The 13,138-nt window shown below is 38.2% G+C and overlaps 1 protein-coding gene across 1 annotated transcript in view; it reads right to left on the bottom strand.

The window, feature by feature from the left end:
- Positions 1-1,613: 1,613 nt before the first annotated feature.
- Positions 1,614-13,138, bottom strand: part of kz (putative ATP-dependent RNA helicase kurz) — a 68,564-nt gene continuing 57,039 nt past the window's right edge. The window contains exons 16-18 of the mRNA XM_083128507.1: positions 9,085-9,253; positions 4,999-5,096; positions 1,614-4,613 (exon numbers count right to left, since the gene is read on the bottom strand). Of these exons, the coding sequence (XP_082984633.1) occupies positions 4,537-4,613; positions 4,999-5,096; positions 9,085-9,253 (344 nt within the window). The 3' untranslated portion in view covers positions 1,614-4,536. The remainder of the gene's footprint in view (positions 4,614-4,998; positions 5,097-9,084; positions 9,254-13,138) is intronic.

The following is a 13,138-nucleotide window of genomic DNA, read 5'->3' as shown; positions in this document are numbered from 1 at the left end:
GCAGCTGCAAGAATCGGTGCTCATTTTTCACTGCATTCTAGCTTTTCGTCCGTGAATGTTGTTTGTAGGTGTCATTTTGTGCCCAAGTGCGAGGACATTTTTTGGGTGGTGACAATTTTTTTAAATAATTTTTTTGGGTTTTTTCCCTTCCCCCTCCATATATATGCCAAATTTGCATACATTTTGCATTTTGACATTTTTTCGGGGGGAAACACCATTTTTTTAAGAAGTATTTTTGAGGGGATTTCCCCCTTTCCCCCTCCATATGAACGCCGAATGTGCATAAATTATATATCGTTTGAATCTGTGATTCATTCTGCGTACAACGGTATATCTTTCATATATCTAGGGCATTTAGTTTCTGAGCTATAGTCATTTCAAGGTACCGCTGCATTTTGAAGCTTGAATCAGTGGCCATTCCTTCTGGGGCACAACTCAAGTTACATTGGTCATACGACAATGATGCAAATATTTTTCTGTTTCTTACATGCCAGCGATAATTTCTATGTGCATTTTGAACTTTTCATATTCTTTTTTCGGTAAGGCAAAGGGGGGGGGGGGGGGCGAAACCCCATTTTTGAAGAAAAAAGTATTTTCAGGGGATTTCCCCCCTTTCTCCCTCCATATAGATGCCGAATGTGCATAAATTATATATCGTCTAAATATGTGATTCATTCTGCGTACAACGGTATATCTTTCATATCTCTAGGGAATTTAGTTTCTGAGCTATAGTCATTTCAAGGTACCGCTGCATTTTGAAGCTTGAATCAGTGGCGTGCCGACCATTCCTTTTGGGGGTACAACTCAAGTTACATTGGTCATATGATAATAATGCAAATATTTTTGTGATTCTTACATGTCAGCGATCATTTCCATGTGCATGTCGACACTGTCATGTACTTTTTTCTTGGGGGGTAGGGTGGGGGAACCAATTTTTTTTTCCCCAAAATTTTGAGAGTTAGCCCCTCCCCTGCCACATATACGCCAAATTTGCATAAATTTCATATAGTCTGAATCTCTGGTTCATTCCGCGTGCAACGGTATATCACTCCTCTCTCTAGGGCAATTAGTCTCCGATGTACACTCATTTAATTGAAACTCTGCATTTTGCTCAAAATCGGCTCGGGACAGAGAGGTTAAAGTGATTTCAATGTATTCTTCATTTTCACAGTCTAGATTTGGCAGCATCACCCATCTCAATGATCTTCCTATGAAATCGAAAAGAAAGGATTCCCGGATAATATCGTCATCTTTACCTTAGCCACAGCGCTATATATAAGAATAGCTGGGGAGGAAAGAGGGGGTGGGTGGCGCATCCCATTTATGAATATCATGTCACGTGCAAAATGTACACTCATAGCAAAAGTTTGTATTTATGGGCCGAAGTTAGTGGTGGCATCATAGTGGGGCAGAGGGTGGGTACCACAGTTCACAGCCAAACGAGTGCATGAAAGCCAGATCTGGCTCCAAAAGAGCTTAGTTGGCAACAGTGATCGGCAGCTGCCCCAGCAAGAAAGACCTAGGAGAAATTGTCCCTCTCCCCCTTAAATAATTTTATTCATGCTTGTGGATGGAAATTATTCTATTTCCAATTAATAATAGTGCAACTCAGTCTTCATTTTATTGCATTATACAATCTTCATAGTTCCACTAGAGCAAAATGATAACATTTTCCTGCATTTTAAGTTTTTTTTCACCTTGGCCCCCTGAAAAACATAAAATCAAAGTTCTACTGGAATCTGTAATAACTATGTCAAGTAGTGAAGATTTTCATTGCCAATTTGAACTGCACGACAAAAACTTTAATTGTATAGTTCCACATTTAAAACATGTTCAAGTAGTATGAATTATTTATAGCAACAAAGTTGTGGCTAAGCTAACGTTTGAACACAATGACCTCGCATTTCCATATCATTAAAATAAATTGAGTGGTGATATTCTGTGCAAGTTACATCCATTTCCGATACACAACTTCCTGTATCAATGACTATTTTGTACACATGAAAAGAATGGAAGCAAATAAAAAATATATTCATAGATTATAACAGCTGCTTTATAATTTGAAACTACTTTTTTGACCCATTATGACAGTTATGTAAAATTAATGAGACATTTGCCATATTATTCTTCTTATACTTATGGCAATGGTTCTTAATTTTAATACTGTTCTTGCAACAAATACATAATTTTTAAATACACACATTTGAACACGACAACTATCACAAATACAACATTCTGAAGCAATAACTGTGCAAGCACAGATAGCATTCTTAACAATTGAAAAATATATTTTAAAACAGCAGACTTAATAAAACAAATGAATGATAAAAGTAATTACTAGGACAGTTTCACCTGGCATTCAACTACATTGAGTGGAAAGTGGAACTACAGTATCTAATATTAATACAATATCCTCCCTTTCCATCATAATTTTAATTTTCATGTATTGTAACATGAAAAGTGCAATCAGGTATGAATGCTCCTCTCTTTCCTGGAATGATACAATTTTGTCATGGACAAATAATAAGCAACTGAAGCAATAATGACCAATAAGTCTTGTGGATAAATTTTGTAATTCTTTTATGTATATTTATTCTACAGATATATTATACATGTAACCACGTAAATGTAAATTTAGACATTTCATTTACAAAATCATGGTCCATCATTTGTACCTTTACATTCATTAAAAAGAAATAAAAATGGTAGAAGTTTTCTCTAAACTGCGTATAAATTTATAGAAATATCAGGGGTGGGAAGTATTCAAGTGGTCAAAATTACTGATTTAACTGAATAAAGTAACAAAAAAAAACTGACTAAATACTGACCACTGACTGACTTATTTATTGTAACGAACCCTTCTCAATACAAATTGTACGGGATCCACCTTTATATGAATAAGCTTTATTAGAATGTAAGGTCTTGAAAATTTAATTTTTGTATATAGCTAATATTCAGGGTTGAATACACCTTTTATAGTTCTTATTTCCTCCACTCGTCTACGCTAGCATCGCCGACCCTTTATAGAGGCATGAGCTTGACTAGTAGCTCAGTTGGACCCTGCCCACGGGCAAGAGACGACACTCTGCCTCCGGGTGAGAGAGAAGCATACTCCACTTTCTACAGAGAGAAATGTAGATAAGCCCTTTTGAAAACCCCATCTCTTGGATGCTGGGAGTTTAAAGTGATACCCTGTCCTATCAAGGGTGGGAAAAGTCACTTCAATTAGTCCAGTACGGTACCCCGTTGCTCCGATGTTTGAGAAAAACCACGTTTTTATGGTTACCTCAAGCCTTCTCTCTTCGGTGAGTTTGTCTTATACTTTTGTGATTGCCGTATAACAGGGACACTAAGCATCATATAAGAGGTTGTTCTCAAACTGTTATGGGTATACATGTATCAGTTTCTTTTAAGAGTTTAATTGTGTAGTTCGATGACAAAGGTTTAAAAGTTGTACCAGTGGAGATTTCCATACCTATAACTGTATAACTTCTAGTTAAATGTATAACCCTACTATAAATGGTCTAAGTTCCGTTCTTGTCTTAATTTGGTGTTGAATAAACTTTATATGTAAAAGTTTTTTTCTTGAGTTTTCTCTGCATCGCTCTGGCAAAACCTTCGGTAGCCCTTAGTAAGTGCACCTATCACCTGAACTCTGAGTATAATGGAATCTCATGCCCCGACCTGAACAAAGGCTAACATTATGGGTAGAACTTGAAACAAGGTATCTCAGAGTTTGAGGATTAGAGTGTACCTAGTAGGCTTGTGTCTATGTGTATACTCTGTGTGGAGCACACAAGACATACAGTGACCAAGCAGCCTCTCGAAGCGAGGAAGAACGTGTCAAGTTATTATGTCACGTAAAACGTGGGGTACAACTTTAAAAGTTCGCTCCTCCCAGAGAAGAACGTTACATTATATACATCATATCAATGAACTGTTATCCTAAAAGCTAATGTAGGATTTCACATTGTAAAATTATTTTCTGGTTCCATTATCCACACAGCCATCACACTTCATTTTTGTATTCATGATAAAACTCATAATAATATTGCTTGTTTGTATTATAAAATATTACTGACTTTTCAGACATTTTTTTAAACTGACAAATTACAGACTATGATGAAAAACTGACTTCTACTAATTTTACGGACTATTTTCCACCCCTGAAATATCGAATTGGTACAACTATTGTCAATGTTGTTGATAATTGGGTGATACCAAAGAATCACTGTTAAATCTGCCCCATCCGTATTATACAAGTATTATCAGTACAGGCAAGACCAATTGTATGAAGTCTGGAGGCTTCTACCATATACCGTATCATAAATTAGTTTATTTTTCCTTTTAAAGAAATGTTTTGAATTCATTCTTTCCAAGTAGACGTACTTTTCAAAGTTCGTAAAATTAGATGCTTCATATTTTCTGAAAGTACACTTTTCATTACTGACAGCTCATGGATATATACATATTTACATGATACATATATGTGCTATCTATGAAGCCACATACAAATAAATACATGTATACATATATTTACAAAGGAGGCCAAGCTAGAGCTAGTTCATTGTGTGCAGATTCTGGGATCCACTTTCGATATGCTGACAGCAAGTCTGCAGGAGAAAAGTAAAATTAAACTTTTTGCATGACAAACAATTGTCACACACACACAATAAAAATCACCCCTGACACAATGTATAAGTAATTAGGACAGTCTGAAAATAAGTTTCCAACTATTTACTGTCACACAGGAACCATAACATTGGTAGTAGTTGTGTAATGAATGCTTTGCATTACGGATGAAAGTCGTATGATTTTGGTGAAAACTGAATGGTCACGATGGATTCATGACATCAGTATTTGTTGCACGAGAATTAGTGAAAAATAACTTTCTCAAAAATAATTTGCAACATATGAAACTGTCACAAAGAAGCAAGAACATGAAATTCCACTGTAGAAGTTAAGCTGGAACAACGAAAAATTAAACATGTTACTTACAGGATGGGTCTTTTTTCCATGCATCCTCTAGCTTCTCTTTTGAATCTGCTTCACGCATCATCAAAGCCTTCAGAAGAATGTCCGTACGAGGCTGGAGCCTAAGAAGAGGAAAAGAACACCAAATTATTTTTGAAAGGTCTCAAATGACATTTGTTAAGTTGAAAAAACACAAAAATACCCCTTTCTATCAGACTGGTTGCGAGGGTAGAACTTGATACTACTGTGATGGTTGCAACCAACAACTGCTACGGTGTGATCAACATGTTGCAAAGCCAGATTTACAAATATCTGCTCTGTAGTATATAATGTAGCCACACTATTTTTTCTCAAAAGATGGCAGTACTGGTGTGTTGTCATTGACTATGCAGCAAATATTCAAGAATCACAGTCTGAGTGGACTACAATAGGCGATTGTTGGTATAGTGGAACCACAAGCAAAAAAACCTGTGCAGACCCGCGACTCCCATGCACCATACTCCCACGTGGAGGGGAGGGACAGAGTAAAGCATGCTTTCTTATGGCCCAAGCCAAAAGGAAAAGCTGTGCGGACACTTTTAGGTGAAGGTTTTTTTCCTTGTGGTCACTCTATATTGCAAGAGGTATGCTGTTTATCTGGTTCCAACGTGCATTCATCATTAAACATACAATAGGTACAATTAATTACCACATGTTGTAATCATCATCTTGAACAGTGTTTTTTGCACTAAGAAAAAAACAGCTTGACTTGACATTGCATTTAAAGAACCAAGTCATCCATGTACAGTCACCAAGGATGTATTTAGGGGGGAGGGGGTCCAGTGGGTGCAGACCCCTCCCCCCCAAATATTTTATACCTACAAAAATGAAATAATAAAATAATTACAATTAAAAAATGCAAAATATGGTTGTTTATTCAAGGGTTATTTATTTCTGCCCAACTTATTGGAAGGCAAGGATTATATTGGGATCGTACGACATTGAATGATACTACCAAAGAAGTTTTATGCAATATTTATTACTACTTATAGTAACATGCATAAAATATTACCAGGAAATTTACTTTTCATCAACTGGATCAAACATCCACATTTGATATTTAATTCTTTATCTATTTGACATTAATTTCCTTGCCATGGCAATTACTTTGTTTCACAAATTTTGGCAACCCCAACTACCCGCAAGCTAGATAATGAATACGTGCTGTTATATCAATATTGTCATAACGTCGTTTTACCTACTCGCATAATAAAAGTATAATATTAATTAATTTGAATATTTTAATTAAAATTATTATTATTTCATGTTAAGAGGAATAAACAACGTGGTTGATAATATAAGACGTAAGTGAGTTACTAAAGATATATCCACGAAACTTACTCGTAAATGTTCCAAACAGACGCAAAAAAATCCCAACCCACTAGCAGACTAGCAAGGCACCTCAAGTTCAACAAACACAGGATCCAAAAAGTTTCAGTTAGGCATACATCACACACCCTAATCGACACCAAAATCAAAGGGACACATGCAATTATGCACTTTCTGCATGAGCTGAATATCAACAGCAGTCAGGCTCATCATGTTTGGCTCCCGTTATTACAACAACTCAAACCCATCACGTGCAGGAGACGAAATGGCTACACCAGTGACCCTAGCAGTAGTCGAGGAAACAAGAGGAACCGGAAGTCAACCTAACAGTAAAACATCGAGTTCCCAAGTGGATTAATTAATAGAACATTTACAAGTAAGTTATCTTTAGTAACTCGCTTACATCATATATTATTATCATCATTATTATTTTGAGACGTTTGATTAGGATTCCCCTCCCCCCTTCCCCCAAAATATATTTCTAGATATGTACCTTCAAACCCCATTGTTTTTCAGTAGGATCATAACAACCCAGAAGTGGCAATGACTGTACCATCATGTTCCACTGTACAAGTCAAGTCGCAAGTCTTTCTGATTGCAGTGTACTTCTATGAAACCAATGCTGCTCTTATTTAATAGACAGTGTTAAGAAATGTATAAACATAAACATTCCCCCAAAACTTCCAGTTTAGGTCAGTCCCTGTTGTTTGCAGTACAGTTCACAAGTATACAAAGTAAGAAATGAGCACTTGTTTTCATCAATTGTGCGATGATCACGCCACAGACTGACGACAATCAAGAAAAGTATTTGTTCAAGTTTTACCATGAAGGAGTGAACTTGTTGAATCCTTTGGATGAGCAACTGCAGTGCAGATTATTAAACAACAATGTTTCTTCTTTAAAAATAACAAAAGTGCTAGGGTAGATGGTAGTACTAATTATAGTCTAATTACACATCTATCTTTTCTACAGCCTTACATAATCTTATACTCTTGATCATACGGAAGCAGGATGCAAACGAAATATAATAATTTGTTGTTCTGATTGCTTCACAATAAAATGGTGATTTAATTAAGACTAAACCATCAATTAATATTTAAAGGTATGTATAGTTATTTGTTCAGGTATATTCAGACATACAAGTTCTCTCTATGTTCTTCAGAAACCTATGACTCAATAAGTTTGTTCCTTATAGAACTGTGCACAGCTGGCACCCTTTTTCCTTGTAAAAGCTCCACTTCGCTGTTTCATATTAACATCCATAGAACTGTCAGCGTAACCGGATGTTCAAGGGCAACCAGATGAGTGTACATGCTCAGCAGTAGCTCCGCCTTTAACACCGTCTATATAGATATCATACTTTTGGCTGATACCATTGGATTTACAAGTACCCAGTCGTGCCATAAGTTCTGATACAAAGTGATCGCCTGTCTGCTGGCACTGCAAACACAGCACGATCTAGTGGCAAGATGGTAAAGCACACATAGAAACATGGGTGTTGGGTGTTGCCTGTTCAAGCTTGGTGTAGTCAGTAAGAGCTACAAAAGGGTGTAAAAGGGACATCGAACAGAAGTGTGCAGCAGTGGTTGCCTTGTACAAGGCAAAGACGATGCCCACCGAGATTTTAAGGACCTAAAACATCTGAGCATTAACAGATTATTTGTTTATCGCACGATCAAAAGGTTTGCTGAGACCAATGGAATTGCTGACCATGTTAGAAGTGATTGTCCGCAGTCAGTCCGAACACCAGCTCTCGTCAAAGCTGGCAGGGAGCAAATTCGACGGAATCCCTGTCGCAAGAAGTCTCTCTTTGCAAAGCAGATAAATATGTCGACAATGTGCCGCATCATTAACGAAGACTTAGACTCAAAGGTTATCGACGAACAACTGGGCATTTCCTCACAGCAGACCTAAAGCATAAGCGAAAAGCTGAAAGCAAAGGCACTTTTGCGCCGGCATGGTCAAAACGGCCACAGAAGAATTATTTTTACGGACACGAAAATTTTTGACGTAGAGGAATCCTATAGCCGCCAGAATGATCATGTGTATGCTCGGAATGCTCAAGATGCTAAGCAGAAGAAGAAATGTGTGCAGCGTTCCTATCATCCTGCATCCATCATGGTGTGGTGGGGTGTTAGCTTTGAAGCCATCACACAGCTGCACTTTTGTGAGAAAGGGGTTAAAACCACTGCAGTATTAAGATACAATCTTAGAGCCTGTGGTGAAGCCCCTCAACGAAACTTTGTTCCATGGAGAGGATTGGACATTTCAACAAGACTTGGCCCTGGCACACAAAGCAAAAACCACCCAGCGGTGGCTCAGGAACAATGTGCCCCACTTCAAAGTAGCTGATGTGGCCCTCGAGCAGTCCTGATTTGAACCTACTGGACTACAAACTCTGGTCTGTGTTGGAAGGCAAGGTCTGTCCAAAGCGTCACCCTAATTTGGAAAGTCTGAAGCGGACCTTGACGAAAGCAGCCGCTGAAATTCCAATGGAGGTGATCCGTGCCGCAATAGATGCATGGCCAGGCAGACTTCGGGTTTGTGTCAAGGCGAAAGGTGGCCATTTCGAGTGAATGTTGTATTACTGTACATCTGAGAGTCACAATAAAGCTCCTTGACCTTTCAGTTGTCAACCTACGTGTACTGTGTTTTATTTCTACTCCCTGGCATGTGTATCAGAACTTATGGCACAACTAGGTACATTGGCACAACCCTAGTATTTACTTAAGAACGACTTACTTGGCCCATGTTTTCACCATAGTGGAAGGCATGGAAAGTAGAGAATTCCTGAATTTCTTCAACTTCGGAAACACATCACCTTCCAGAAGGAACACTGCAAACCACTTGTAGCGATCTAAGCCCTCTTGAAATTCAATTTCCATTGTAGGCAATATCCATGCTGCTCGACCTATACAGAACAAAACAGAAGCATCATCAAAACACATGTAGTTGACAAAGAACAATAGCAATTGGCAAGATTATTGTATCTTTATTACTAGATACATATTAATTATGTATATGAAAAGAATTGTTTGCATGGATGGATTCTAATGAGTGCTCTCTTCAGGTCATTACTTTAGTAATCCATGTTAAAAATAATAAACTATAATCATATAGTTACATCATGTGAATAAACATTAGGGATGGGCCGATATGAAATTTTGGCCGATACCGATAAAGTACAGATATAAAATTTACCGATCCGATATAATATTTGAAATGGTCCTTGAAGAACCTGAAAGGTTCATTGCCCTCTTTAATAAATGTGTGTTTCGAGGGAACTGCAGTGCAAAAGAAGTTGCATATTTAGACATTTACTTTTTTAGAAAGTAGGGCATGGCGATTATCCATAAAAATTACAACAAAATGGCAGAATTTTGCACTAAATTATCAGATATTTATCAATATATCAGATCGGTAAAATAATCCATAATTTTACCGATACACTGATATTCCTATATCGGCCGATACCGATAGAGTACCGATTAATCGGTCCCAACCCTAATAAACATATTATTTTATTAATGTTAACATGGGTTGCTAAAGCAAGAACCTGACGAAAGCACTCATTAGAAGAGCTGAAGCATCGTCAGACAAAACCCAGGAATTCCTAGAAAGTATGTAGATCACCTTTTTTCAAACATGGCTGTGTTTACATGTAACATCAGAGAGAATAAAAGTTTTGACAGCATGGCACTACATTCTGCACACAAAACAGATGGGTCAAAATCTTAATTTTTCATTCAACATTGATGAAAGATTTAAAATATTTTAATTTAATTGCTTTTCAGAATTGATATCATTGAAGTTGTTGAAAATTACACTGGTTAACCTGTGTGCTAACTATACATATTTGGCCTGTGATAAAAGCTTACAGCTCAGTTGAGACATTACCAATCCTAATAACTTACATTGACAGGGTTGATGCATGAAAATCTACAGTACCGAATTATGGTTTACAAATATGTAAAAAACCATATTATGTACAATCTTTATTTGATATTCCATGATTTTCACAGACATATGTTATTCCTCAAGACCTTTCCAGAATTTTCCTACACAAGCAGCTACAATACAAGTAACGTGGATTGGCTGTTGTCGTCACATGACTTTCCAATGTGTAATGTGTATGCAGATTCATCGGCCTTCATATATGGCAAGCTGTCAGTTCATCTAAAGACTTCCAAGAAATACTTCGTAATCTTACAAAATATAAAATACTATTCATAATTGGGAAAAGATAGACGCGGTAGTATATAAATACGGAGAAACTAGTACTCACTTTTATCCACGAAGCTGTTTTTTCTTTTTCAATTAATTTCAGTGGCCACTGCCACCATCCTCGTTGGAACTTTCTGTACTGTTGTTTGGCGTGTGTCTTTTGTTTGTAGTTCTCTGGCTGCCGCTAGGTGCGCTGTTGTTAACTGTCCGTCTGGGTCTGTGTCGTCTGCTATTTCCGGGCGATAACTGTTGTAGTAGGGGAATCCAAGTGTGGTGCGCTTGCCCGCTATCGATGTTTCGCTTGTGCAGGAAGTGCATTATTGGGTGCGTTTCGTTGAATTTGGTGTCTACGAGCGTGTGGGCAGTGTGTTTGACTTGAACCTTTTGAATTTTGTGGCTATTGTATTTGATATGTTTAGCAAGACCAGTAGTGGGTTGGGCTTTTTTCACATCTGCTAGGTGCAGTTGGATTCTTTCATTGACAGATCTGATGGACCTGCCTATGTAATGTGCCTTGCATTCACACTCTGCATCGTATACACCTGGGTTATCAAGGGGGGAGAGGAAGTGCCGTTTGTGTTTGTTCAGTTTATCAGCTATTTTGGAATTGGGTTTGTGTGCTACTTTGATGCCATATGGGAGAAGAGCTTTAGACATGCGGTTGGAAGTGGTGGGATGGTAGGGGAAGGCAAACCATTTATATTGGCCACTGGAGGTTCATTGTGGCTGGGTTGCTTGAGGTTGGTTAGGGTGTCTGACCTGTATTTCCGCTTTACTGCACCAAGTGGAAAGTTGTGCTTCATGTTTCAAGGCTCCTCTCGTAGATCCTCTTCTCTGCAACAGTAGGAAAAGTCTCTTCGATAAAAGTTCAGCCACACAGTGGCTTTTTGCTTGGGGACAACTTCCTGGACATCACCATCAGCCGTGCACTTAACAAATTCACAACCATTGTCTACAGAAAACCGGATGCAGGCAACCAGTACATACATGCTCTCTCTAGCCATCCCCCCCAAGCAAAAAGCCAATGTGTCGCTGAACTTTTATCGAAGAGCCTTCTCCTACTGTTGCAGAGAAGAGGATCTACGAGAGGAGATAGCCACCATCAGAGAAATGGCCCTGAAACATTGGTACACTGAAGCACAACTTTCCACTTTGTGCAGTAAAGCGGAAATACAGGTCAGACACCTTAACCAACCACAATCAACCCACCTGCAAGCAACCCAGCCACAATCAACCTCCAGTGGCCAATATAAATGGTTTGCCTTCTCCTACCATCCCACCACTTCCAACCGCATATCTAAAGCTCTTCTCCCATATGGCATCAAAGTAGCACACAAAACCAATTCCAAAATAGCTGATAAACTGAACAAACACAAACGGCACTTCCTCTCCCCCCTTGATAACCCAGGTGTATATGATGCAGAATGTGAATGCAAGTAACATTGCATCGGCAGGTCCATCAGATCTGTCAATGAAAGAATCCAACAACACCTAGCAGATGCAAAAAAAGCCCAACCCACTACTGGTCTTGCTAAACATATCAAATACAATAGCCACAAAATTCAAAAGGTTCAAGTCAAACACACTGCCCACATGCTCGAAGACACCAAAATCAACGAAACGCACCCAATAATGCACTTCCCGCACAAGCTAAACATCGATAGCAGGCAAGCGCACCACTCTTGGATTCCCCTACTACAACAGTTATCGCCCGGAAATAGCAGACGACACAGACCCCAACGCACAGTTAAGAACAGTGCACCTAGCGGCAGCCAGAGAACTACAAACAAAAGATGCACGCCAAACAACAGTACAGCAAGTTCCAACGAGGATGGTGGCAGTGGCCAATGAAATTAATCGAAAAAGAAAAAACCGCTTCGCGGATAAAAGTGGGTACTAGTTTCTCCGTATTTATTTTAAAATACTATTGTTTGGTTTAAGAATTATTAAGACCTTCAACTCCCAATAGTTTTCATAAAATGTTATATTAGTTCTACAAAACTACTACAGGAAAACCTCGTTAATACGAAGTTCAAGGGACCAAAAAATGTCAACTTCGTATTAAACGACTTCGAGTTATCCAAACTTTTCAAGATGGTGCCTGTTTTCAGGTGTAAATAAAGTAGAGTATAAATTACCCCCACAAAGGATGTTTTATACTTGGTGGTAGCTCAGAAAATAAGTTTTATATGTACTATATAATAATATTGTACGTTTTAAAGAAAGTGTAAAAAATGTTACACAAAATGAGAACATGGAGCTTAACGCGGACACAAAGATTCCAAGGAGACTGTTAACACCATTTATCCTGCCTAGTTATACAACCGGTTATGCACGGGATGCATGTCGTGGCAAAAAGTCTTATAAGAACGGTATTTTCTTTTAATTGTGCAAAGTCGTTGCTCTTCCAGGAAATTCTTACAATTTTAGTTCATAAGAAACCCGTTTGCACGAAGACCTACGGAAAGAAAAACAATCTCGTGTATTGCAAGAAGTGAAACTCGGAAGAATCTTGACAGTAGTCACACTGGCGCGAGCAAGAGACGGGAGATAATCGGACAGAATGAATATT

Source organism: Lepisma saccharinum, chromosome 9, assembly GCF_977018435.1.
Source record: "Lepisma saccharinum chromosome 9, izLepSacc3.1, whole genome shotgun sequence".
NCBI lineage: Eukaryota > Metazoa > Arthropoda > Insecta > Zygentoma > Lepismatidae > Lepisma > Lepisma saccharinum.
Note: the sequence above shows the minus strand (reverse complement) of the source record. Positions and strands in the feature narration are given on the sequence as shown.